This window comes from Larimichthys crocea, chromosome XXIII (assembly GCF_000972845.2).
Source record: "Larimichthys crocea isolate SSNF chromosome XXIII, L_crocea_2.0, whole genome shotgun sequence".
Classification (NCBI taxonomy): domain Eukaryota; kingdom Metazoa; phylum Chordata; class Actinopteri; family Sciaenidae; genus Larimichthys; species Larimichthys crocea.
In genome coordinates, this window is record NC_040033.1 from 214,816 (window position 1) to 242,572 (window position 27,757).

Consider the following 27,757-nt stretch of genomic DNA (forward strand, 5'->3'; position numbering starts at 1 on the left):
GAAGACAGCAGCAGGTGGATTTCAACAAATATGTGAACAAAACAAAAGAGATAAACCTTTCTCACATCTTTAACCTGAATGTATCAAACTGAAACATGCTGCGGCGTTCAGGTGTTTTAGTCTCAACTCAAGCAAAGAAGTGTTGAAGCAGGAAGATGGTGCAACAAAGGATGACACTGTTCTCTTATCTAGTCCACAGTCAGATAATAATCGGCGGCCTGGATACGAAAATGAGGATCTATGAAAGATGACACTGAAACCAGAGACTTACTCATTTCAGTCTTCTATAAATATGACCGTATAATAACCTGGTTGATGAATCCTTTTGGTGTGTTACAGTCACTGTAACTTTTCTACTGCAGAATATCAGATGTCACCTCCCGTTGACCCACACTGACCTGTGATCAGTCTGTTCTCACACTATGTAACTTTGGGCTCCGGGTCGGGAGAAGTACGTAACGCTTCACGGCATTAAGTCACACAGCAGCAACTATTTCACTGATTCTGGTGAAACTGGATCATATTTTATGGAGGAAAGTTTGTGCGTATCTGTCATCATCATATGAGCTTTTTGGTCACGTGGTCATAAAACAGAGAAACACCTTCACTCGGTCCAAAGGTGGCAACAACAGCTTGAGCTGTGAGGCTGGATATCGAGCACTTCACGTACTGTCCCTTTAGTTAGGGTGACACATAAGAACAAACAGGCCTCAAGGTTATTCTGTGGGCTGTTCTGTTCTCTGTGGCATCTCACACACACACACACACTCTGTCCCTGGGTTTGTCGGCTCTAATAATAGTGTGGCTCATGTTTCTGGATGGACACCACGCTGTAGTTCTGCTGAGAAGAGGAAGAGGAGGAGTTCTTTCTTTGTCCTGTGTCGCTCTCTCAGCTCACTGCTTTTCTTTTATCGGCCTGGATGATCAATCACTTGGAATATTTGTATTTTGGATTGTTCGTCACCTCGTCGATTTATTCGTTTGTTCCCTTTTCTTAGTACTTCAACGTCGACCCATTCATGTTCCAAAACAAATATACTTTATTACTTTGATGGCGGTTTAGCGTGCAGCTCACTGTTTGTCTGCACTGGTCTCTGTCTGGCCTGGTTCTGGTCCTGTTTTCGGGTTCAGCTGTGATCCCTCGGAGGGTCCATGCAGCGCTCCCGCCACTATGGCACCTCCTACTCCTCCTCAGTTCCTGTAGAGGAGGTCCACGCTGAGAAGGAGGAGGATCCTGTGTTCCAGGAGACAGGTAGGACCGGTGTGTGTGAGTCCACCTGGTTGGGTTTGAGCTCAGTTCTTATGTGACCTGGTTTGGTTTGGTTTGGTTAGGAGGTGTTGATGAAGAGGAGGTCCAGCTGTCAAAGGAGGAGGTGCAGCCTGTGGTAGAGGAGACAGGTAGGAAAGGTTGATGAGCTTGGTTTGGCATGGTGAGTCTGTGTGACTGACCTTGTGCAGTGAGTAGCATGCTTTTAACACAAACCCAACACATCCACACATCCACACACCGATGGCGCCGCCTTCAGGAGCATGCAGGCGACCCGCTCTACCTGAGCCACAGTCTGCTACTGTTTGCTCTGTAAATGTGGAGTGGAGTGGACTCCCTGTTTGGGTCCCTGAGCGTCGTTTACTTCTGTTCATGTGCAGCTGCTGGCTTCGAGGACCAAAGGTCGATATTAGCGGACACGACTCACAACACACGGGAGAGATTCACCGTACTGTTCTTCCTGCCTCGTCGAGCTGATCGTGTTTTCATTGCTCAGATGTGCACACAACAAACAAAGTTCTGATGTGCTTTTCTTTGAATGAAAGTAAAGAAAATGCTCAGGCCAATTCAGACTAAATCCAGAGTCATCTTTGTCTGACAAGATGACTCTTTAAAAGCGGTCTTGAGACCGATCTCGAGTACTCGAACACTGGCTATGGCACCAGTTGTTTTGGTCTGAGATGCTGGCCTACTGCGACACCTTGTGACGCTTGGCTCCCTTCGACAGTCAAGTTAAACCAAAGATTGTTCACTGGAGATCATCAGGCTTCTTCACCTTTTATCAAAGAACCAGATATTTTCTGAGACAGATGTCCGACTTCTGTACTGATGATTCAACCAGGAGAGTTTAACGTTCATCCAAGACTTAAAGATCTCAACAGTGTGTTTGGTTTGTGTTCCATCTCTTGTAATAACGTCACTTTGGACAGCACACATGTTGTATCATAGTCACAGTACAGAAAGCATTCCCAAAGACGAGGTTATTTCTGGTTTCTTTCGTGAACATTAGGAACATTAATTAGATCCAGAAGCAGACAGCTGTTGTCATTAGTCTCAGCCGTGTCCACTCTCAGTGTTGGAGGACAAACATTTGATGTCGGAGCTCTCTCTCTCTCTCTCTTTGTCGAGGTCATGTTGACTCCATGTCTCTCACTCTATTCCTGGGTCAGCCTGCCCTTTCTGCCGTGTTGTCTTTTTCCGTCTCCGGCTCAGTTTGTCAGAATGTTTTCTCACTCTTGGCTCTTGAATACAGACTTGATATGAAGTTAAAGGTGTCATTGGTTTTTGGATTTCTTCTATTGAAACAGGTTTTGGCTTTGATCCTCTCTAATGTTCCCCAGCAAGTGATTTTCCTTCTGCAGCACGTTTCACAGGTTTCTACAAACTATGTCTCATCAAAATGAGTTTAATTTCAGAAAGTTCTGACCTTGAAAATTGTAGTTTGACTGAACAAACTTTGTCTACTCACTAGTATTAAAGCCACATCTCACAGCAGATAGTAGAAAAAAGGTTATTGAAGCTTTTGACTGACAGGTGGGTGCTGTTACAGGTGGCTCGTTTGAGAAACGTGATCAGTGTTGTAGTAAAGTCGAGTTATGTTAGTGACCCAGCATTGCTGACAACACTCAACGTTCATGCATGGCTGATAGTTTGAGTTTCGTGTTGTGTGTTTACTTCTCTGCGTGCATGCTGCTGACCTTGGCATCAGTCCTGAGATAAAGACAGTGTCACAGTGTTTAGCTCTCACAATAACACACTCTCTCGGTTTCCGAGCACAACAACAGGACGCAGTTTAACCATTGTTTTCTGTCAGGTGGCACGGTTTAATATTAACCAACAGGTAACCATAGCAACACTATTCATACTTCATGCTACGTCACCGGTGAGATAAAAAGAACATAATTTGTTAATAACGTGTACGTGTTCACGTCCGCAGAGGGCAAGACATCGCCGCCGCCGCCGCCGGTGGAAAGCAAGAATGGAAAGAGGACGGAGCGAGGAGGAGGGGATGCAGGAGGTGAAGGCTCCAAGTACTCCATGTTCACCTGGTTTGTGGTGCTGGCTCTGCTGGGAGTCTGGAGCTCCGTGGCTGTGGTCTACTTCGAAATCGTGGACTACGACAGCGTCATCGGTAAGTAAGAGGAGTTTGGAGTTTGTCGTGTAATGTCCCGCCACACCAGGGACAGTTTGTAAGAGTGTTTATGTCAGGTACACACAATATACACGACCTTCAACACATTATTCTGTGAGTGTCACGTTCCCTTTGGCTGATGAGCAGTTGGGTTAAACCATTTCTGTCAGCCTCAGGGTTTCATGAATGCTAATGATCTTCTTATTTCTTTGCCCGTCTCTTTCTTTTAATTGTGTTGTCTATAACAAATAAAATATTTGGGTCGCTGCAAAACACGTTAACGGCGTGTAAACGTGTTCCAGCACAAACACTGTGAACACCTTTTAGAAGTCACACCATGTCGCGGTGTTGTATCCGAGATGAGTGACGCGTCAGACCACAGTTTACCTTCACTCAGACACCGTCGCCTGACGCTCAACTCAAGAGTTTCATACAGGAACTTCATGTGGTTATGACAGACTCTCACAACCTCTTCCTCTTCACACACACACACACACACACACATTTTTATCTCATCTCAAACTTCATTTCCCATTTGGCCGACGAGCTGCTTCATATCTGAGACGCTCACATTTGTCACATCGAGAGACAGAAGTTACTCAGCTGCAGCTTCCTCATGGTGCATGTGTACCGTGTCAGTTTTATAGACTTTCTTTAAACCACTTTAATATCATGACAGTGATGATATGTTGTTCTCTCTGCTCTGGATATGAAGTCTTTCAGGGCTGCATGACTTAATGAAGTTTTTACACTAAACTTTAGTGTCCAAAATTAGCTTTTTTTTCTGCATCATGTCCTGTAAAAAATAAATATCAGCACATAGTGGACAACATACACACCAGTACAAGTATATCAGTATATATTCTTTAAATTTAAGGTGGTATGATAGCGTACGAAAGACGCTTGATCAAAACTTTGTACAGAAGTTAAAATAAAACCTGTGGAGAGATGATTCATGCATCCTACACACCCTGAACACAAACAGGTTTCTACACTGAAATCATTAAAAAAGTAATTAAATGTTATTTATATGTAGTAAACTTTTAGTAGTAGTCTCTTGTGATGAGCAAATGTTCCGGACTTCACATGTCCATGCAGCCTTGTGTCTCCTCTGTAAGTCTGTATTGCTTTGTACTAATTCAGTCTTCTGCTCTGCTGTAACCTCTCGTGGCCTCCGTCTTCTTCTTCTTGTCTTCTTATTTTCTGTTGTCTCTGCACGCAGCCAGAGCTAAGGAGTTCCGTATGAACTTTTCGGATGTTTTACAAGGTACGCTCTCGAGATTTAAGCACCCGTCCTCACGTGACTGCATTTTTACAATCCCATATGTCGCCAAACTGCTCTAAAGATTTAACGAGCTGGGTTCTTGTTGGACGAGGTGGGGCTAAAAGAGTTAAAGTCAAAGGTAAGATTGTTGGTGGAATAGAGAAATGTACTGAGGGTTCATGAACTTACCACTGAGGGAAACAACGCTCATGTAATGTTTGAACTCTGGACTGAAATATCGTGGAGCCTGACCAAAGTTTGAAGGACATAAATCTTTTATGAGAATAAAAGAATAAAATTGTTTAATTTCCATTGACTGACGGCATCAACAAACCTCAGGGAGTGAACTGCATGCACAGCACAGGGCAGCATGCTAATGTTAAAACTACAACAGTGTTTCCGTAACACGTCTGACTGCAGGCCAGCTCTAAGACGAGACAGAGCCGCTCTTATTTGTTTGCCGCTTGTTTAGGGTTGCAAATGTAAAATTAAAAGTAAAATTCTGGAAACTTTTCTTTCCTGTTAAGGTAAATTCCCAGTTTATTCCTGTTAATTCCCATGGAAAGTTTCCAACTTCGAAAAGTCCTGGGATTTTGCAACCGTGCTCTTGTTTCATTTTGGTTTCCTAAAGCCGACATAAGCTACAGAAAACGAACAGAGAGGTGACTCAGATAAACTCAAGCTGGTCTGAACACAAACTCTCATTTCAACTCATCACAAACATCATGCACATCCATCCAGACATTGGGATGGGAATCGAGAACCGTTTCTTTTTGAGAACCGATTCCGTGTGTTTCAATTCCATGGAATCGTTTGGCAGTTTATCTAACGATTCTCTCATCGATTCCAAAAAGGACAAATTACGTCGCGTAACTTCCGCAAGAAGTGTTTTTGACACGCGTCAGACTGGAGATGAATCCCAACCCAGCAGCAGCAGCAGCAGCCAGGTGATGACCACCTCTGCGGTTACTACGGAAGGTAAATAACACACTGCCTACCATGATAGGGCGATGTGCTTCTTTGTAAAACATGCTATAACAGTTCAAATTAAACGAATGCCTTCTGCATTACATTTAGAAGATGACCATGACAAGAGAGAGCGTCTGGCTGGCTCAGAGTCTGCAGCTGTACTAGTACTCGCTCCAGTTCACTGCCTCCTCTAGATGATGCTGATCAAACTGTTTGTTCTCCTTTTTTCCCCAAATGAGAATCGATAAGAGAATCGTCAAAGAATCGAATCGTTAAGCAGAATCGACAAAGAATCGAATCGTTAAGCAGAATCGATAATGGAATCGGAATCGTAAAAATCGTATAAATTCCCATCCCTATCCAGACATGAACCCAGCTGTAAATGGTAAATGGTCTGTACTTGTACAGCGCCTTTCTAGTCTACTGACCACTCAAAGCGCTTTACACTACTATCTCATTCACCCATTCACACACATTCATACACTGATGGCATTGGCTGCCATGCAAGGTGCTCATCAGTTTGAGGAGCTAAGCATTCCTACACATTCACACACCGATAGGGTTCAGTGTCTTGCCCAAGGACACTTCGACATGCAGGCTGGAGGGGATCAAACCACCGATCTTCTGATTGGTGGACGACCCGCTCTCCGAGCCACAGCCGCCCTTTAAACTTTAAAAGACCGACTTTAACTGACTCTTTCTCTGAGCACGTGAATGCAACCAGCCATGGAGGACGTCAGGATGTGATGATTGGCTGGATTCAGCTTGAAATAAGACTCTGGGGTGATTTCATAGATTTAAGAGTCAAAAAAGAGATGATGAGCGACAGCTGAGAAGTGTCATGGTTTACAGACGCCAACCCCCCTCCACCACATCCTTCCTCTTCTGCAGCTTCACTGCTGTAAAATGAATGCTTCATGCACTCTGACACACTGCTGCTGTTAATATGATCTGTTCCGTGCTCTTATTAATAGCTCCAACACGTAGCAGAGTTTTACTTCCTGACATGGAGACATTTAAGGTTTCTGCCTCGGTTCAGGTTAATATCACCTGATCTCTGCTTATATGTTTGTCTGAAATTAGATCGTTCATAGAGTCTCATGACCTTAGAAATACTGTACTGACCTAGGGTCAGGGATGCAACATTCTGGGAATTTTCAAAGTTGGAAGCTTTCCATGGGAAATTATGGGAATAAACTGGGAATTTACAAAACTGTAGGTCGGCTCTTTAACAGAGAACTTAGATATAGTTGGGGAAAATATATTTTGGCATAATTTTGACTAAAACAACCAGATTTCATGCAGGTACACTTGAATATCTGCTCTTCCTCTATCACATGCACATAGCGCACTGCTTACTGCAGGTCTGTTGAGGCCACGCCCCCTACCTGCACAGGTGATTTCTGTACCTGGACCACACTTTGGAGCCCATGTAATAATAGACCAAGAGCTTTATAACTGTGTACCTCACATCCTATTCATGCCGTGCAGGTACAGATTTATTCATTTGAATGTTGAACATCTTACCATCAGCTCACTGAGCCTTCTTCTCCTCCTCTTCCTCCTTCAGGGAAGCTGACGGCCTACGACACAGACGGAGACGGAGACTTTGACGTGGAGGATGCCAAAGTTCTGCTCGGCAAGTCCGCTTTAATTTCTCTGTGTAGTGCCTGAATAACTGATGTGGTTTACAGTCGTGTGGCAGTGCCTCAGTAACAGTAACCGGTCTTAATCAGCGAGTCAGCTCACAGTCATGAATGTTTTATCGCCTGTTTCGTTGCCCGTGAGGAGGCAACTCAAACCTTCAGCTGTTGTTGTTGACTCTTACTAAGTGTTTGCATTGTAAAGAGATCACTGTACGACAAAGACAAATCACTGCGGGGTCCCGAAGTCGAGTACAAAACATTTTCTTTAACGGGATGTTCACTGAAGTAGGATTGTAACTGTCGGCCACCCCGCTGTGATCTTAAGGGGCTCATTTCCTCAACTGTGAACTTGAACGCAACACAAACTTTCACATTCAGATCTGCTCAGATATTGGAATGTTTGCGCTGCGGCCCCAGTTTTATTTATTTCACAAAGCTCTCACCAACGACTAAGCATCCGGTTACATCGCACGCTTGCCCAGCTCCACTCCCCAGTGACTAAAAGTCAGTCCCACATTTACTCTTGTCCGGCGGCTTCTTGCTCGCTCGCTCTCTTTTTTTTCTCTTCTTAGCTTCCTCCGTCAGCGTCCTCTTCACTCTCTTCTCCTCTGCCATCATGTCCGTAGAGGCTGCTGACTCCTGAGCCTGAACACCTCCTCTTACAGGTGGAACTCCCTCAGTGCTCTGAGCTCACAGTGTGGGCAGCAGACTGAGCTAACATGAGCTAACAGCAGCTACAGCTGTCAGCAGGTTACTTCACTGTCCATCATAAACTCTGTAAATCACAGAGAGTTGAGGCGGAGCAGCCGGAGGACATCAGAGGGAAAACCAGAAAACATTTCCTCCATAAAATATGATCCAGTTTCACCAGAATCAGTGAAATAGTTGCTGCTGTGTGACTTAGTGCCGTAAAGCGTTACGTACTTCTCCCGACCCGGAGCCCAAAGTTACATAGTGTGAGAACAGACGTACGAATGACAGAGACACCGTTCAGCTGATCACAGGTCAGTGTGGGTCACCTGATCACAGGTCAGTGTGGGTCACCTGATCACAGGTCAGTGTGGGTCACCTGATCACAGGTCAGAGTGGGTCAGCAGGAGTTAAAGAAGAACAGGGCAGAGAATCAGAGCAAAGATAGGAAAGCAGACAGGAAGTCAGAGATTGCCTGACGAGACTGAGACAGGAAGTAAAGGCTTATTTGTTGTCTATGGTTCATGTGCGACTTCTTTAACTCACTATCTTTCTCTTTCCCACATCATCATCCTTTATTTTATGCCCTACATTTGTTACGGTTGCTCTCCATCGTCCCCTCTTCCTGCCTTGCATCCTTCCTTCTTTCCTTTTATTCCTCCTCATTGTCCTTTTATGCTTCCTCTTGGACCCCCTGCCCCTCCGGTTTGTGCATCACCTTTGTTCGTACCCCCTCCTTCTTCATCTCCACCTCTGCTCCCATCCCGTCTGTTTTTCTTCTTCCCTCCCTCCTTTTCTCTCTCCCTCTCTCTTTCGTCAGGCTTGTCCAAAGATGGCGGCGGTAGTGCGAATGCCGAGTCGCTTGAGGAAGTTCTTAATATTTTAGCTGAGGAGGGCTCTGATTGGATCTATGGCTTCTTCACCTTCCTTTATGACGTAGTGTCCTCGCCTGTAGAGCGGGGCAAGGAAGAGGAGGATGAGGGGAAGGAGGCGGCAGCTGCTGAGATGCAGGAGGAGGGTGGCGCGGCATCCTCTGATGACGGGGAGGTCAATGGGGTCATACTGGACCCCCAGAACTAATAGGAGGACAGGAAGCAGAGCCACAGCCAGTAGCAAGTCTCCCTGGTCCCACTACCGACCAATGAGGACCAGACTGGGATGTAGCCCAGTCCAGCTGCAGGAGGATGGATGGAGTGTATATGTTGAGGTGCAGAGGACCTGATGGAGGACAGTCTGGTTCCACTGCAGGTCCAAGCTGAGCATACTGGTCGTAGAGTCCTTTTACAAACTAGAAACACAAAATGTCAACGGGGTTCAAACGATCCTAAATTATTTGCTCTGATTTATTTGATGTCACAACCCGGTATTATCAGAACCAGCCTGCACTGGCTGACACACAGCGTATTAGTATTTGTGCATATGTTGCCCAAAAATGCATCATCACACCTTTTATGTCTGGCTTCGTCAGTCGAATTCGTCTCTTGGTTCACTTTAAATTAACAAAGATCGCAGACCAAAGCGCCCCTGAACTCGGATAGACCTGCAACCAATCAGAGTGAGGAAACCTGGGACGTAGCGTAGTTTTCACTAAGTTAATTGTCCGATAAACAAGTCTTTCTTATCAACAAAGTGCGGTTGTTGTCTGTTTTAATACGAACGTGATGGTGGATTCAACAGTCATGACTAAATCCACCGAGCGCTAATGCAACATGTTCCGTGTCGGAGCTGATGCCGCCGCCCGAGTTAACCGCGGCTGTTACCGGACACGTTACAGAAGCGGGCCTCTGCTCGGCTCAGCCGATAATACGAGGCTGTGCTGTTTCTTTTGACGGACGCCGCCAGCAGCAATCAATCTGCACGCATGGACGTGGTTTGGGTATGAAAAAACGTGCTTTGAAAATTAAAATAAAATAATTAACATATGATGAAAGATTCAAAATGAAATAAGAAATGGGTATTTCCATGTGCTCGTTTTATATAAACTATTTATGCATTGAATTTACAGAAAATGTAAACTTCCCACTCACGCTGTTGGATAATCACTCAAAAATAAAATTCAGTTCAGTCGGTAGATTTTCACTTTTCACTGATGTTTAGTTCAGTAACTGTTGCATTCTGTTGTTTGGGGCTTAAAGAAGAGTTAACTGTTGTATTTGATGCTATTATTATTGATACATATGATATTATTGAAGATGATGTTGATAATAAATCTGGATGTTTTAAGGACGATGCGACTGCTCCTCTCCGTCTCCCTGCTCTGTAATTCTATATTAACAACAACTTGAACTTTTCTGCCTGTAAACTGTAATAATCACATCTGTCTTGGCCTCGTTTACAGTCGATGCTGACGCAAACGATCATATCCTGGAAGTACGTAATGCAGTTCACCCTGACGCATACAGCCATGTGGAACTTTAAAGGTCAACTGTTGGTTGTGATGCTGCAGCTCTGTTTACAGTTGGATTCATTGTATTTAGCTCAAGATAACAGACAGCTGAAAAGACTCACGGTCGGTCAGTGATATGTTTTTGTCCAAACACACACACTAAGTGTTTCCTGTTTAAACTTCCACCTCCTACAACAGTTTGTGTCTATCGTGGAGGACGGCAGACGTAACTTGCAGTTACAGCTCGAATGGAGACACAGCTTAACAGTAAAAGATGATTTCTTGTGTGCGCTTGGTCAGTACAAGCGTGAACAGCGACCAAATAAACTGTTGTTGAAGTGAGCGAGTCATGTAAAACTCTCCAGAGCGGCAGAGCCGGTAGTTTTCATGAACTTGCTCTGCTGTCTGTTTGTTCAGATGAATAGAAGTTCAAGTGTCCTGAGACAGGCTGAGAAAAGTGTGCTGTACTGTGTTTTGGTGTGCTGACCTCTGTGTAGACAGATGAAGAGCTCTTCTGACAAATGTGTCTGTTTTCTAAACCTTGTAGAGGACAAGAAAGAGGCGAAGAAGAAAGGTAAAAGTAAAGGTACTGTCCCAGTTTCCTGATCCTGAGTTAACCGAATTTTGGATTAACTTTCAATTCTCACCTGTACTGAAACTGAAAGGTGTGACACTGCAGAGAAAGTCAACAGGTGTGAACATCACACCTGATTCAGCTTCTCAAAGTGCACGTTAACCAAGCAGACAGAGCTTTAAAGATTTCTTGACAAGTTCAGAAATCTTTTAGAAAACATGGACATGTTCCAAACTGTTTGCTCTACGTCTACTTTATTTGTGTTGTTATTTTGATTATCGTCTGATTTAGGAAATGTTTCTGACACTGACATAACTCCTGTCGAGTGTGGTAGCAGCGTGCTTTGCCTGGTGTGATGATTTGACCTTTGTTTTTCGCCATGATGTTCAGTATCGAACAGTTTGGTTTGTGTGTCGTCCTAGAAGAGAAGACGGTAGAGGACACCGATCCAGAGATAAAACTCCCAAAAGGTAGAGTTCTGACCCCTCTGTGTGTGACTTTGTGTCCATACCGCCGATTAATCCTTGGACGTACCCGTCTGAGTGAAGAAAATGTGTAACGGTGCTGGTTGTTCTCCTCTGTAATAGACGACACAGCTGCCAGAAACAACACGACCAGAGGTATTAAAACCTGCACGTCTGATATTTGAAGGCATGACTTTGGTTTAACAGCAAGTCCACTGATGTGTTGGGAATGACACAATAGATAACGTGTGTTTAAATTCACTTTAATATCTCCTGACTGATACGGGATTTTTCTGGAACCAAACGGATACAGATTTTCACTGATTACTGATATGACGGCAGATAAAGTGAATTTCTTAGCCGGACAAACCTTTTCAATGTCGATTGATGTGTAAAGGTACTTTCTCCTCATGTTTAAGTTAAAAATTCACTTTATCAACCAGTACTTGCAGACATTGCTGAGAGTATCAAAGTTTGAGAGTTAGTTTCGAAGCCTGGCGCTCTTGATGAGTGATAATCTAATGGCCTCACCCCTAATGTCAGCTGGGATCAGGGTCGCCAGTGACTAGCGACCCTGTAATGGTTACATGGTTATAGATGAATATTTATCAATAATATTAGCTGGTTCAAGCCTCTCAAGTATGAGAATTTCTTTGTTTCATAGCTTTGATAATTGAATACCTTGAGGTGGCAGGTGTTGAAACAAAATAATCTAATTGAAAGCATCTCTAATAGAATAATATAATCATGTTTAGACATTTGGTCAACCATTACAACAATAACTATTACACTGTCAAATGTAGCTTCATTCGCTCAAAGGTCCAGTGTGTAATATGTAAAGGTATCTATTGACAGCAATGGAATATAATAATAATCTCTATGAAATAAGAATAGTTCTGTTTATGTTACCTTAGAAGGAGCCTTCTGTATCTACAGGGGGAGCAGGTCCTCTTCCATGGAGTCCACCATGTTGAACCAACATGTTTCCACAGCAGCCTAGAAGGGACAAACCAAACACTCTGCATAGGACCCATAGTGTTTTTACAGTTTTACAGCCACTGTAGTTACTCCTTCATGCCTGAACCGAGAGGTGACAGAGGTTTTCAGTTGGTTGCAGTCTGAAACCTCACCACTGGATGCCACTATATTCTAACTAAATTCTAACTTACTTAACTTTAAAGACATTGCTTGTTGGCATGATGTAAAAGACAACAGACTGTACTACCATTTACTGAGTGATGATGTCACGTCTCCCTGAGTCTCCTGCCTGTGTCGATGAATGGTGTGATCGATCCATGTGACTGATATTCCATGATCACCACCTTTTTTAAATCCAAACCTCAGACCATCCTGTCCGAGGCACCAGGCTGCGCTCTGCTCTGAGGGAAGAGCTTAGGATGATCCACGAGAACATGGAGGCCAAGAGGATCGCTCGCATCGCTCTGGCCGAGATCAGGGCCTTCCTTGATGAAGAGGAGGAGGAGAGGGAGGCGACCTGGGTGTCGAAGATGAAGACGCTGGAGGCTGCCCAGGAGCAACTGAGGGAAGAGAGGATGAAGGAGGCAGAAAGGTTGGAGAGAGAAAAGGCAGAGAAGGAGAGGATGGAAAAAGAGAGGATAGACAAGGAAAGGGTGGAGATGGAAGCAAATGAAAAAGCTAAGAAAGAAAGATTAGCTCAAGAGAGGGCAGAAAAGGAGAGACAAGAGATGGAGATATTGGCCATTAAAAAGGCAGCCAAAGACGAAAGGGAAAGACTAGAACGAGAGAGGATGAAGAGGGAACAACAGGAGAAAGAAAGGCTGGAAGAAGAGAGAATCGAGAGGGAGTATATTGCAAAAGAAAGAGAAGGAATAGCCAGAGAGAAGGAGAATATAAAGAGAGAGAAGGAACAGTTGGAGAAGGAGAGACTTGAGAAAGAAAGGATTGACAAAGAGAAGGCAGAAAAGGAGAGGATGGAGTGGGAACGCATTGCTAAGGAAAGAGAGTTAATTGCAAGAGAGAAGGAGCAACAAAAAAAAGAACGAATTGCCAAAGAGAGAGCAGAAAAAGAGAGGCTAGAGAAGGAACGAATTGCAAAGGAAAGAGCGGAAAAAGAGAGGCTGGAGAAGGAACGAATCACCAAAGAAAGATTGGAAGAGCAACGGATCGCCAAAGAGAGAGCGGAAAAAGAGAGGCTGGAGAAGGAAAGAATCGCCAAAGAAAGGGCGGAAAAAGAGAGGCTGGAGAAGGAACGCATTGCCAAAGAAAGGGCGGAAAAAGAGAGGCTGGAGAAGGAACGTATCGCCAAAGAGAGAGCGGAAAAAGAGAGGTTGGAGAAGGAAAGAATCGCCAAAGAGAGAGCGGAAAAAGAGAGGCTGGAGAAGGAAAGAATTGCCAACGAAAGGGCGGAAAAAGAGAGGCTGGAGAGGGAACATATCGCCAAAGAGAGGCTGGAGAAGGAACGTATCGCCAAAGAGAGTGTGGAAAAAGAGAGGCTGGAGAAGGAACGAATCGCCAAAGAGAGAGCGGAAAAAGAGAGGCTGGAGAGGGAACGTGTCGCCAAAGAAAGGGCGGAAAAAGAGAGGCTGGAGAGGGAACGTGTTGCCAAAGAAAGATTGGAGAAGGAACGAATCACCAAAGAGAGAGCGGAAAAAGAAAGACTGGAGATGGAACGAATCGCCAAAGAGAGGGCGGAAAAAGAGAGGCTGGAAAGGGAACGAATCACCAAAGAGAGGGCGGAAAAAGAGAGGCTGGAGAAGGAACGAATCGCCAAAGAGAGAGCTGAAAAAGAGAGGCTGGAACGGGAACGAATCGCCAAAGAAAGGGTGGAAAAAGAGAGGCTGGAGAAGGAACGAATCGCCAAAGAGAGAGCTGAAAAAGAGAGGCTGGAAAGGGAACGTATCGCCAAAGAAAGGGCGGAAAAAGAGAGGCTGGAGAGGGAACGAATCGCCAAAGAAAGACTGGAGGAGCGAATCGCCAAAGAAAGACTGGAGGAGCAGAACGCCAAAGAAAGACTGGAGATGGAACGTATCACCAGAGAAAGGGTGGAAAAAGAGAGGCTGGAGAAGGAAAGAACAGAAAAAGAAAAGGAAAGGCTGGAGAGAGCAGCGAGAGAGAAGGAGGAGAGGGAAAAGATGCAGAAGGAGCGCATTGCCATGGAAAGGGCAAGAATTTCTCAGGAGGACAGATTAGAGAACGAGAAAGCAGCTAAAGAGAAAGCAGAGAAAGAAAGATTGGAGAAAGAAAGGGCCGCGAGAGAAGAGAGGGAGAGGATGGTGAAGGAAAGAGAGAGAATCAAGCAGGTGAGAGTAGTGGAGGAAAGGTTGGAGAAAGACAAGGCAGTGAGGGAGAAGGAGCTGATGGAGAGGCAGAGGCTCGCCAGAGAAAAAGCTGTTTGCGATAAGATTGAGGCGGAGAAAGAACGAAACGCTGTGAAGGTAGAAACGAAGAAACAAGAGCCTCTTGAGAGGAAACCCAATGCTTCGCTGCCGAAAGTTCAGATGGCACAGGAGAGAAACATAGCGGCAGTCAGGAGAGAGAAGAGTGCAGTGGAGGAGAAGATGGCTGTGGGTGGGAAGAAAAAATGAAACTGTGATTCTCATGGTGCTAAAAAAACCTGTCATGTCTTTCTGTGACTCCTTTCAGGTTTTCTTGTTTTTTTTAGAGGTGCTGTATTTCTGCTGCTGCTTTACATCACAGCAGATTTTTCTTGTGGCTTTAGTCGTGTACAGTATTTCTTGTTTTTCCTGTTAAGTCAATGTCTTCTTTCTGATAGACGTTACATCAAAAACACTGTACGCATTCGTTTTGGAGTCAGGCGCATTGCTAACTTTGGACAGTTACCTGATGTTCTGTGAGAGGGCTCTCAGTCACACAGGTTGGTTGTAGATCCATAAAGACGTTTCACCTCTCATCCAGGAGGCTTCTTCAGTTCTGACTGACTGGTGGGGAAACCCAGGTATTGAGCCTTGATGGGATCATCAACCAGGACATTGTTTCGACTTGGTTCGCGAGTGCTTCTTGTTGTTGACCATAATGGCTTGGACGACAGTCGTCCCAACAACAAGGAGCACTAACGAATCAGGTGGAAACCTGGTTAACGTTTTAGATGAGAGGTGAAACCTCAAGTCCATTTGCCTCCAGATTCAACCCTTCGGTCTTTAGCAAACTGTGGATGAAACAAGTTGTGGTTGTTATTCTTAATATGGTGTATTGATATTCTGCTGGTGCAGTTTTTTTGTTCTCAGATTTCTTGTTTTGGGTACTTAACGTGAAAAGAAGTGTAAAAAGTGGAAGAAGTGTCTTTTGACTGGAAGCATCTCACTTCAGGTTGCATGTTGGGTTGATGTAGAAAATGTTTTAGTGCTTTTATTTTATTTAACTTCTTGAGAAGCAGAAGTGAGTGTACGTCATTGTCTCATGTCAGTATGGCTTTATTACAAAACATTCAAAGCCTGATTTTAGCATTCTGAAAATAAGAACTGTTATGTTGCAAATGTTGCAGGTCATCTTCTACTGAGTCCACCATGTTGAACCACCATGTTTCTACAGTAGACCAGCACAAATCACCAACTACACCACTATATCCTACAGTAGATAGATGTAGGTAGTTAGATGTGGAGCTAGGTTACAACCTTTTCTGAATATGTTGTGACGTAGCAACCATTGAAGTCACATGACCGATCAGCTGTTTCCTCATGGCTCCACAGGGATCTGAGGTAACAACACCAATGTCTAATTTACTTTTTTGCCACTTTTTCGTCACAAGCGTTCATTCACATTTTCTTTTGGGGGATTACTCAACTTCGATTGTTTGTTTCTTGCTGCAACAACTCTGAGATCATTTTTTAATTTCCTTCAAAATGTGATTAAAAGTTGTTTGTTTTCAAATCGAGATACGTTTGTCTTCTTTGTTGCTGTCACGTATAAACCCTCGCAGTAAGTGTCCTTCAGTTGAAAATGTGAGCGTGAATAAAGAACACCACATCCTCCTCCTTCTATTCAAGGCTATCTATCTCAGCCACAGCTTCCTCCTTTCTCACACAGTTTCCTTTCCAAAGAATATTCTCAGTGTTCACTGCTGCTCGTGTGCACCTTGAATCAGATGAAGTATAATATATAATACAAAATGTTTAGTTGATGAATTGCTTGACTCTCTGTTTTCTGTAAGGCACTGTTACACTAAACTGTAAACCGACAACAGTTCTGAATATTTTGTTGCATGTTTTGTTCATGTTGACTCTGTAGCTCTGAACCAGCTATTCAAACATTTGTGTTACAAAAGCTACAATGCATTTAAGTTAAAGCTCCAGAAACTGGACAAACACTCTACATATGATTGAGAGTCTTATCTTGTGTTTATGTTGTAGTTGAGCCTGCGTCATCACTACAGCAGCTGGTAAACGGGGCCTGTTTGTTTAATAAAGGATCAATAAAAATATCCATAATATATCTGCAAAGTATAGCTGTTATACTTGTAATATTCAAGGAAATACTAAATGTACTGATACACGTGGGAGTTGGTTTGGATCGCTACACACGATACTGACGTGTATCCATGACGTGTATTACTTTGAGGAAAGGTTCTTTAACACTGATGGATTGAACAGTTTTCTATATTTAATTAATCTGGTCTTTATTTGACAACTTTTTGAACTTTTAACCATTGAACAGGGCTGAAAGAGGTCGAGGCCCCACATGTTGGAGATTCACCTGAGGAGAAAACAGGTGAACACACACACACACACACACACACACACACACACACACACACACACAGTGAGTGTACTCCTCTGGGTGTGCGGGTCTGTTGTCTCCCAGACAAACGAGCTGACGCTGACCTGATACCTGAGAGAAGCACCCAGCAGGTGTTTCACTTCAGATCTGAGGGCGTGTCCGCCTCTGCTGAACGTAACTCTGATCCCAGGTCTGTGTCAGACGAGACACACCAACAAAGAGTCACAGACAAACTACCAGCTCCACCCAGCTTCGCTTTCACACCAGGACCTGCCCAGTACAACCGGTACTGGCAGTTTTCGCCTCACACACCTGTGCTGGTGGCAGAGGTCTAACCACTGGTCCTCGAGGACGCTGAGCGTTAAACCACCAACCCTGCCACCGATGAATGACCCACAATTCATTGTTCAAAAGAATTACGACATTCAAGACATTTAGGAGGAGGAGGAGCCAGTGTGTCTGATCACAACCCACTTTTATAGACAACATAAGTCTTATTTCAGCCGATTACACAGATTATATTCTGTACCCTTTAAATCACACACTGCACCTTTAATAGACGACTTTTTACTGACAAAGGTTCACTTAACTTAAAGTTCAAATCTACAGTGTTGTTAAATTAAATATATGAAAAATATCACACCATCTCTTGTGTTTTAAAAACCCAAGAAACCTCTGAGCCTTTGGCTGAAACAACCAATCAGCAAGCTGCAGAGCCGCCGGGGGCGGAGCCAACAGAGGCCGAACCATCCAGGACGCCAGCTGAGGAGACGGCATCAGGTGTGTGTGTGTGTGTGTGTGTGTGTGTGTGTGTGTGTGTGTTCTGCTTTACGGTATAATAATAATAATAATAATAATAAGATGATGAATGCAGCCTGCAGAGTTTCAGCTCATTTCAAACTTTCAGTTTCAGAGAGCGGCCCCTCACCCATCCACCGCAGTGATGAAGGTACGTGGCGTGTAACGTGGCGCCTAACAGCGAGCGAACATGAAAAATATTTCTGTGGGTCTGTATTCATCGTCAACACAGCCAATCAGAGCAAAGCTCAAAGGGGAACTTTGGTATTTTTCAGCCTTAGCTACAGAGACCAAAACTGTAAACACGTTTATTCCTGCTGTGGACATGGGGACTTATGGAGACTGACTCACTTATGGAGCCAGTTGTAGACACAAAAACATGAAAATAGGTTGAAAGATATCAAAGTTTCCTTTTAAGGAAAACAGCAGCTGGACTGTGAGGCTGCTGTGTGAGCTGCTGCCGTGTTTCAATGCTACATTTTCCCTCCTATCTGCTGCGCTACATGACCAAAACTATGTGGACACCCTTGTATACTTGGTATACTTTGCTGCACTATGCTAAAGCACTGGGACAGACCCTTTCCTGCCTGACCTCAACCATCCAACTGGAACAGAGCCGGACCTGATCGCTGACGCTCGGATTCAGCGTCTGCTGGAAAGACTGAAACCAGAAGAGTGGAGGCTGTTAGAGCATGCTCACAAACACACGTTCAAGCTTGGGGTGTCCTCACACTTATGGCCGTATTCTGTATAAAGCAGACACTTTAATTCAGTCTTTATCAGTGCCACATGATTCGCCTGTGATCGCCTGTCTGCTCTCACTGTGATCAACCTCTGTGATCAGCTGACGTGTTGATTTCATTGCCTGTCTGTGTCTGATCCAGTCTCTAGATCTCACGATGTGGAGTCTGAAATCCAAGGTTGGTCCTGCTGCTGCTGCTGCTGCTGCTGCTGCTACGCTTTGTGTTTGGATGTGTGTCTGTGAAGTTCCCTGCATGTTGAACGTGCATGAAGTGTGTTTCACCTCATGTTAACCAGCACAGCATTAACAGTAACACTGTGTGTGTGTGTGTGTGTGTGTGTGTGTGTTTTAACCTATGTGTTTTGGTACCTGTAGCTGCCGTCCCTCTCCCTGCGCTGGTGGAAGATAACTTTGTGCCAGGTCAGTCAAACGCAGACTTCATCAGCATCATAGGTGTGTTATAATACTGTAAGAAAGAGTCCTGGATTATTAAACGCTCCTGTTTTATGCACGAATCACGCGTCAGGAGCCGATCTGCACCGCGGAGATCGAGCAGACACAGAAACGACAAAATAAGACATCCTGTGCTGACTCCTGATTGTAAAAACAGACTGACTTACTCATGGTAGAAGCACTTAAACCAAGTACAAACGGCCAAATCTGAGCAGAGTAATAAAGTCAGACGGGCATGAAGTCTGAAGATTATGAAGCAGCTGTAACCGCTGCCTTTTACAAACCCTACAGTTGTGTTTTCAACATCACATATGAGTCAGGATCAGTGTTTCAGCTGCAGACTTCCTGAGGACTCCTTGAGTGTAATAAACTCTGACTTATCTACATCTACATGTCTGTGTGTGTTGCAGATGATCCTCGAGACAGTGCACATCCGTACGGTAAGTGAAGTGTCCTTCCACGTGTCCTCTGCTCTTCGCTCATGTGATGGCTGATTGTTTTTTTCTCTCCTTGTTTCAGAGGATCAAGTTGACACCATAGACACGACTGGAGGTGAGACATTCACCGATACGATGTAGAGCTGTTAGTGGTACACGTATCGACGACGTGGTGTGTTGATAGAAACTGACTGATTGGTGTGAGTCAGTCCAACTATGTCGAGCTCGAATGAAACGCCCGAGCTGGAAGACACGCCTCAGGTTCTGTTAGCTCCAACAGCAACGCAGAGAGTTGTACATAAGACGAGGACAGTTTGATGCCTCTACTCCGTCCATCCATCCGTTCATCCATCCATCCATCCATCTATCCATCCATTTATCTATCCATCCATCTATCCATCCTTCCATACATCCATCTGTCCATCCATCCATCTGTCCATCCATTTATCTATCCATCCATCTATCTATCCATCCATCCATCCATCTGTCCATCCATTTATCCATCCATCCATCTGTCCATCCATCCATCCATCTGTCCATCCATTTATCCATCCATCCATCTATCCGTCCGTCCATACATCCATCCGTTCATTTGTCCATCCATCCATCTATCCATCCATTTATCTATCCATCCATCTATCCATCCATCTATCCATTTATCCATCCATCTATCCATTTATCTATCTATCCGTCCATCTATACATCCATCCGTTCATCTGTCCATCCATCCATCTATCCATCCATTTATCTATCCATCCATCTATCCATTTATCTATCCATCCATCTATCCGTCCATCTATACATCCATCCGTTCATCTGTCCATCCATCCATTTATCCATCCATCTATCCATTTATCTATCCACCCATCTATCCGTCCATCCATACATCCATCCGTTCATCTGTCCATCCATCCATCTATCCATTTATCTATCCATCCATCCATTTATCTATCCATCCATCCATCCATCCATCTATCATCCATCCATCTGTCCATCCATCTATCCATCCATTTATCCGTCCATCCATCCATCTATCCGTCCGTCCATACATCCATCCGTTCATCTGTCCATCCATCCATCTATCTATCCATCCATCCATCCGTCCGTCCATCCATCCGTTCATCCATCCATCCATCCATCCATCCATCCATCCATCCATCCATCCGTCCGTCCATACATCCATCTGTTCATCTGTCCATCCATATATCCATCCATCCATCCATCCATATATCCATATATCCATATATCCATCCATCTATCCGTCTGTCCATCCATCCATCTATCCATCCATTTATCCATCCATCCATCTTTCCATCCATCCATCCATCCGTTTTCTTTCACTCTTCCGTCATCTCGTCCTTTGTGATACTGTCCGTCTCTCGCGGTCACAGCTGAGTTGTGGTTGGAATGTAGATCGACCGGTAAATGCAATGCCCGCATCACTGCTGAGGCTGCACCGCTCTGCCTGTCCATGTCACGCTGTGTGTGTGTGTGTGTGAAAACACGCAAACACGCTCGACGGCATCATCCAGACAAAAAAATAAAACCGTGTCCTGCATTTGTTTTCCCTGCTGTAATGAACACGCACCCAATCGTGACTTCTAAACGGGGGTATGTATAACCTGAACCTCGACCTCTGTGTACCGTTACTCCTCTGATATGAAGCTGTGTCGTTTATTAGCTGTAGTAGAAAGTGTAAAGCAGTGCTGTTGTTTTCTTAGACGTCACTGTCGGTATGTTTGGTACCGACAGAAGCAGTGAAGATGTAGATAAACTCTGTACAAGTGTTGATGGTGTTTCCTGTTGCAGTTCTGTTGGAGGAGCCGCCGCCGCCGGAGGATAGTGTAGGTGAGTCAAACACACGGTCAGATAATAAACAGATAAAACTCAGTGTGATGTGTTGGTTTGACTTCATTTGATCTAGTATGTGTCACTTACTTAGTTCAGGATAGTTTGACGTTGCAACAGAGGAAAACAGGCTTGAGTACATTAATAAATGTTCCTTGAAACTTTAAAAACAAGGTGATAAAAACTTTATTCAGTCTTGGTCACTTGACCTTATTTCAGTGCAGGTTGACAGATAAAGGAAAACCAACAGAAGCCGTCTGTCCTCGTTTTATCAAATCAAATCAAATCAGGTTTTATTTGTACAGCCCAAAGTCACAAAGTCCATTTTCCTCTGAGGGCTTTACAATCTGTACAGGGAGTGACACCCTCTGTCCTTAGACCCTCGGTTCCAGTGAGGAAAAACTTGCCCACAAAAACCTTTAACAGGGAAAAAAGGTGGAAGAAACCTCAGGAAGAGCCACAGAGGAGGGATCCCTCTCCCAGGACGGACAGACGTGCAACAGATGTCACGTGTACAGAACAAATCAACACAAACATACTGTACAATGACTGATAAAATGAATTACAGTAGCAGATATGGTAGCAATAATATCAGCACAGGTGGAGTCATTAAAACCAAGATAAAACTTGTTTTACGGCTCTGCACATGAACATTATCCCGTGTTATCTGATATGTTGTGAAGATAATGACACCAATCAGAATAATGAGCAGTGACATTTCTTTTTTCTGTAGCAGAGTCTGGACAACACTTAACAAGCTCCAGAGTCACACAGGAAGCAGGTACAGTGTCTGAATTTAGAGCCGATGAAGAAGGTTCATCAACACTGAAGTTCTGTTTGTCTCCTGTCAGAGCCAGTCGCACAAGAGGAAAACCTGTCTGAACCACCAGCAGAACCAGAACCACAGAGTGAAACACCCAGAGAGGCTGAGACCAGTCCAGAGGCCGAGGGTGAGCGCACACACACACACACACACACACAGCTCTGTCAGCAGCAGGAAAACGTCTCCATCTAGTGTCCGGTGTGGAGATGACAGTTTTACCACCTGTCGTCATCATCAGTGTTTGTAATTTATAGTTTGGCACGTTCTCACTGGGACAACGCGTCATAGCATGTGGTCCCCGTTAAATGTCACAGCGTGTCACCTGAAATACAAACAGGACTGTGAGTAACACAGCTGAGAGATGTTCTTCATTCTAGATTTGTGATGAGACTCCAGAATGAATGAGCTTTGCAAGCGTTGACTTGAAGCCTGACGTTAAAGATGTTTTGTAAAGTTTGACCTCTGTCCCGTGTCACAGGAACGGCCGAGAAGCAGGCTGAAGAGAAGCTCAAAGAAAAAGGTAGGAACTGATGAAGGCCTTCACACGTGTTGTCACATTTCCACAGCTCTTCTTGCATCGCGTCTTTCATCGTGTCCTCTTCTCTGTCCTCCAGCAAAGAAGAAGAAGCCCAAACTGTTGAACAAGTTCGATAAAACCATTAAAGCGGAAATCGACGCTGCAGAAAAGCTTCGCAAGAAGGTAGAGACGACTTGTCATGCTGTCCAGAGAGCAGACAGTCTGTCTTTCAGTTTGAATGAATGTCTTTCTTCTCTCAGGGGAAGTCAGAGGAAGCGCTGAGAGCGTTTGAGACTCTGGTGCAGCAGCATCCACAAAGCCCCCGCGCTCGCTACGGAAAAGCCCAGGTACTGCACACGATCCATCAGACTGGCACTGCACTGCTGCTGTATTATTATACAGTGTTATACTGTATTATACAGAAAGCTGTGTGTGTGTGTGTGTGTGTGTGGCAGGCAGAGGACGACCTGGCTGAGAAGCTGCGCAGTAACGACATGCTGCAGAAAGCCATCAACACCTACAGAGAAGCTGCCGAGCTTCCTGATGTGACCTCCGACCTCCTGAGAGCGGCTCTGAAGAGACGAGCTGAGCGGCAGCAGTTCCTGGGTAACGAACACCGACGTTTAACTCAGAAACCTCTTTCAGACCGAGAACACGTCAACACTGCAACACGTCAACACTGCTACACTGCTTTATCAAACAGCTGCGAAAACAGGACGCCCACCTGTCAGTCAAAGCGTCCACGCTCTTAATCTGCATAACTATAAGACACTTTAATATAATCTGAACAGGTGAGTTGTATATAAATTCACCATCAGAAACATTTTTGTAAAACAGCTTTCCTCACTTCTTCTCTCCTCACGTGGTTTCCTTCTCTCCTCACATGGTTTCCTCACTCCTTCTCTCCTCACATGGTTTCCTCACTCCTTCTTTCCTCACATGGTTTCCTTGCTCCTTCTCTCCTCACGTGGTTTCCTTCTCTCCTCACATGGTTTCCTCACTCCTTCTCTCCTCACGTGGTTTCCTCACTCCTTCTCTCCTCACATGGTTTCCTCACTCCTTCTCTCCTCACATGGTTTCCTCACTCCTTCTCTCCTCACGTGGTTTCCTCGCTCCTTCTCTCCTCACAGGGAGGGATTAGGACACAGGGAAAGTGAGGGGAAATGGGATGTAATTGGTCGTGTGATCGTTTGTAACTTGGACTCATCGTTTTCTTAAAAGCCGTTTGGCCCGTGCGGGGATTGAACCATGACCTTGGCGTTATTAGCACCACGTGGTAACCAACTGAGCTGAGCAGCCAGCTGGAGCCTACCAGGAGAACAATACATCCGTCCATGATCTGTAGCCGCTCCTCCTCCTTGTCAGGGTCAGGGTGGGGCTGACTGAACAGACTCATGATGACATCATTTATAGTTTAAATCTCTGCTGAGATTCAGATCTTGTGTCTCAGGTCGGATGCGCAGCTCTCTGGCGACTCTGGAGAAGCTGACTCAGATCTTCCCAGAAGACATCGGCCTGAAGAACGAACTGGGCGTCGCCCACCTGTTGCTAGGAGACAACAAGGGCGCCAAGAAGGTGTATGAAGAGGTGTGTGTGTGTGTGTACGCTGAAAGCTTGATGGTGTTCTGAGTGTGTTTCTCTCTCTGATTGGTCGTCTGACCTCTGAGCTCCGCCCACAGGTTCTGGCGGTTGCCCCCAGCAACGGCTTCGCTAAAGTTCACTACGGCTTCATCCTGAAGTCCGAGAACAAGATCGCAGAGAGTATACCGTACCTGAAGGTTCGCCTCCTCTCCTCGCTTTATTACCTCAGCTCCTTGTTTCCTCATCGTGTTTCCTTTCCTTATCATGGTGATGCTTCTGTCCGTGTCCAGGAGGGTTTGGAGTCGGGTGAACCGGGGACGGACGACGGGCGTTTTTATTTCCACCTGGGCGACGCCCTGCAGAGGGTCGGAGACAACAGTGTGAGTAACACACACACACACACACACACACACACACGCACACCGTTCATGTCTTCATTCTAAACACAAAGAAATGTCCTGCAATGCTAAAACTGGAAACTTTCCATGGGAATTTATGGGAATTAACAGAAATTTATCAGGAATTTACTAAAATAAAGGTCGGCCCTTTAACAGAGAATTTAAATACAGTTGGGAAAATATATTTTAGCATCATGACTAAAAAACAACCAGCAACACTTGTGTTTAATAATATTTGTCTGTCTCTCTCTCTCTCTGTCTGTCTGTCTGTCTGTCCAGGCCTATCACTGGTATGAGTTGGGTCATAGGCGTGGTCATTTTGCCTCGGTGTGGCAGAGGTCTCTGTATAACGTGGCCGGTCTGAAGGCTCAGCCGTGGTGGACGGCTAAAGAGACGGGATACATCGACCTGGTGAAGGTGAAGTGTGAAACGTTTTAATTAATAATGTTTCTGTTCCAGTGAAACGAGTTAGATCGAAGCTGTGTGTCTCCTCAGACGTTGGAGAGGAACTGGAAGACGATCCGGGACGAGGCTCTGGCTGTGATGGACCAGAACACCGGACTGTTCATACCTGAGGACGAGAACCTGAGAGAGAGAGGAGAGTGGGGCCAGTACACGCTGTGGCAGCAAGGTGCACACTCTGAAATATACAGATATACATTTATATATCTACTATATATCTATATATATATATATATATATTATATATATATATATATATATATATATATATATATATATACAGCCTAATTTAAAGGTTTTTATGGTTTTTGTGTGTCAGGGAAAAAAGTTGGGAATTCCTGTCAGAGTGTCCCGAAGACCTGTCACTGCTGGACAGTTACTCTGAAGCTACAGGCTGCAAGAGAGGACAGGTACGCAGAGAACACCTGATCCAAGGCCAGGGCCACCTGAGCTAACGGTAACTAATGTGTGTGTGTTGTCTGTGTGTGTGGTGTGGTGTGTGTGTTGTGTGTGTGTGTCAGATTAAGTTCTCAGTCATGCAGCCAGGTACTCATGTGTGGCCTCACACTGGTCCCACTAACTGCAGACTGAGGATGCACCTCGGCCTCGTCATCCCAAACACGGCTGCAGGATCCGTGACCGACCAGACCAGGTACCGGACGCCCTCCTCCTTCTTTTCTCCTCTTTCTTTTCCTCTCTTCTTTTCTCCTCTTCTTTTCTCCTCCTCTCCCTCCTCCTTCTTTCTTTCCTTCCAACTCTCTTCTGTCTTCAGTCTTCTTCTCTCCTCTCTCATGACATCTGATTTTTCCTCCTCTCTCCTTATTACCTCTCCTTATTTATTCTCATCTCCCCTTTCTCCTCTCCTTCTCCTTTGTTCCTCTCCTTGTTCCTTCTCTTCTCTCTTTTTTCCTTCTCTTCCTCTCCTTGTTTCCTGTTTCCTCTCCTTGTTCCTTGTCTTCTCTCCTTGTTTCCTTGTTTCTCTCCTTGTTTCCTTGTCTCCTCTCCTTGTTTCCTTGTTTCTCTCCTTGTTTCCTTCTCTCCTCTCCTTGTTTCCTTGTCTCTTCTCCTTGTTTCCTTGTTTCTCTCCTTGTTTCCTTGTTTCTCTCCTTGTTTCCTTGTCTCCTCTCCTTGTTTCCTTGTTTCTCTCCTTATTTCCTTCTCTCCTCTCCTTGTTTCCTTGTCTGCTCTCCTTTTTTCCTTCTCTCTTCTCCTTGTTTCCTTGTTTCTCTCCTTGTTTCCTTCTCTTCTCTCCTTGTTTCCTTGTTTCTCTCCTCGTTTCCTTGTCTTCTCTCCTTGTTTCCTTGTCTCCTCTCCTTGTTTCCTTCTCTTCTCTCCTTGTTTCCTTGTTTCTCTCCTTGTTTCCTTGTCTCCTGTCCTTGTTTCCTTCTCTCTTCTCCTTGTTTCCTTGTCTCCTCTCCTTGTTTCCTTCTCTGCTCTCCTTGTTTCCTTGTCTCCTCTCCTTGTTTCCTTGTTTCTCTCCTTTTTTCCTTCTCTCCTCTCCTTGTTTCCTTGTCTCCTCTCCTTTTTTCCTTCTCTCTTCTCCTTGTTTCCTTGTTTCTCTCCTTGTTTCCTTGTCTCCTCTCCTTTTTTACTTCTCTCTTCTCCTTGTTTCCTTGTCTGCTCTCCTTGTTTCCTTGTCTCCTCTCCTTGTTTCCTTGTTTCTCTCCTCGTTTCCTTGTCTCCTCTCCTTGTTTCCTTGTCTGCTCTCCTTGTTTCCTTCTCTCCTCTCCTTGTTTCCTTGTCTCCTCTCCTTGTTTCCTTGTCTCCTCTCCTTGCTGTCTGCTCTCTGCTGACCCCTCGTTCTTCTTCATGCCTGTCTCAGGGAGTGGGAGGAGGGTAAAGTCCTGATCTTCGACGACTCCTTCGAGCACGAGGTTTGGCAGGACGCCGACAGTTACCGCCTCATCTTCATCGTGGACGTTTGGCACCCGGAGTTAACGGCGTACCAGCGCCAGACTCTGAGCCCGATTTAGATCAGGCTGAACCACAGCGAGGACCGCGAACCCGGACCAGAGACCCGGTAAGAACAGTTTGACGGATTTATCGGACTGGCTGAAGAGTCACGTGACGACGGACTGACTCGTTTTTTTGCTTTTTTTCGTGGATAAACTACTAAAACTGTCGAAGACTGTCGAAGGACCAAACCATCAGATTGAAGGATGGAAATGAAAAACAAAGTTACTACTGACGTTACAACCTCTCACCAAAACACATGCGGTACCTGTCCGATTGAGCCGGGTTCACCCAGTTTGGACCAGTTCACACGGTCATGATGGAGTTCTTTAGCTGTGGAGATGTTTTATCTCCAGGTGTGTAGAGACGTTACTGAGCAGCTGAGTTCGATGCCTTCACGATGAAACACTAAAAACAAACTGAAGGAACCTCCGTGAAAAAGTCTCACGTCCTTACGTTACGTTACGTTACGTTCACGAAATAAGAGCAGCAGCCTTCGTTTGAGCTCGACCACTATGTATTCCTCCAGTCGGGTTTTTTACTTTCACCTTTCATCACTTTTGCACAGTAACACGTAAACACGAGATGTTCTAAAAGATGATTTATATTTATATTAAAAATAAAAAATGCTGAAAAAAA

At 44.9% G+C, this 27,757-nt stretch overlaps 2 protein-coding genes across 2 annotated transcripts; both read left to right on the top strand.

Annotated features, from left to right (window-relative positions):
* Positions 1 to 806: 806 nt before the first annotated feature.
* unm_hu7910 (un-named hu7910) lies at positions 807 to 27,757 on the top strand. Its single transcript, XM_027274078.1, is given in 28 exon segments — positions 807 to 1,252; positions 1,333 to 1,398; positions 3,204 to 3,398; positions 4,621 to 4,665; positions 7,202 to 7,270; positions 17,044 to 17,097; positions 17,776 to 17,886; positions 18,014 to 18,055; positions 18,789 to 18,824; positions 19,022 to 19,066; positions 19,510 to 19,539; positions 19,619 to 19,651; positions 21,346 to 21,384; positions 22,118 to 22,165; positions 22,236 to 22,334; positions 22,686 to 22,727; positions 22,822 to 22,907; positions 22,985 to 23,071; positions 23,180 to 23,330; positions 24,175 to 24,311; positions 24,404 to 24,502; positions 24,596 to 24,685; positions 24,983 to 25,120; positions 25,199 to 25,334; positions 25,485 to 25,526; positions 25,529 to 25,575; positions 25,687 to 25,817; positions 26,988 to 27,757. Coding segments are annotated over 28 exon segments (2,349 nt in total). The 5' UTR covers positions 807 to 1,152; the 3' UTR covers positions 27,139 to 27,757.
* Positions 11,022 to 16,961, top strand: LOC113744013 (uncharacterized abhydrolase domain-containing protein DDB_G0269086-like). The gene is made up of 3 exons (XM_027274079.1): positions 11,022 to 11,397; positions 11,515 to 11,547; positions 12,736 to 16,961. The coding sequence occupies exons 1-3, from the start codon at positions 11,307 to 11,309 to the stop codon at positions 14,955 to 14,957; spliced, it is 2,346 nt and encodes a 781-aa protein (XP_027129880.1). The 5' UTR covers positions 11,022 to 11,306; the 3' UTR covers positions 14,958 to 16,961.

What these genes read in the sequence shown, in the direction of transcription:
- LOC113744013 (XM_027274079.1), top strand. Translation starts at nt 11,307, where the DNA reads ATGATGTTCAGTATCGAACAGTTTGGTTTGTGTGTCGTCCTAGAAGAG. An exon ending in AGAGATAAAACTCCCAAAAG is followed by an intron (nt 11,398 to 11,514) that starts GTAGAGTTCTGA and finishes CCTCTGTAATAG; the next exon opens with ACGACACAGCTGCCAGAAAC. An exon ending in CAGAAACAACACGACCAGAG is followed by an intron (nt 11,548 to 12,735) that starts GTATTAAAACCT and finishes TCCAAACCTCAG; the next exon opens with ACCATCCTGTCCGAGGCACC.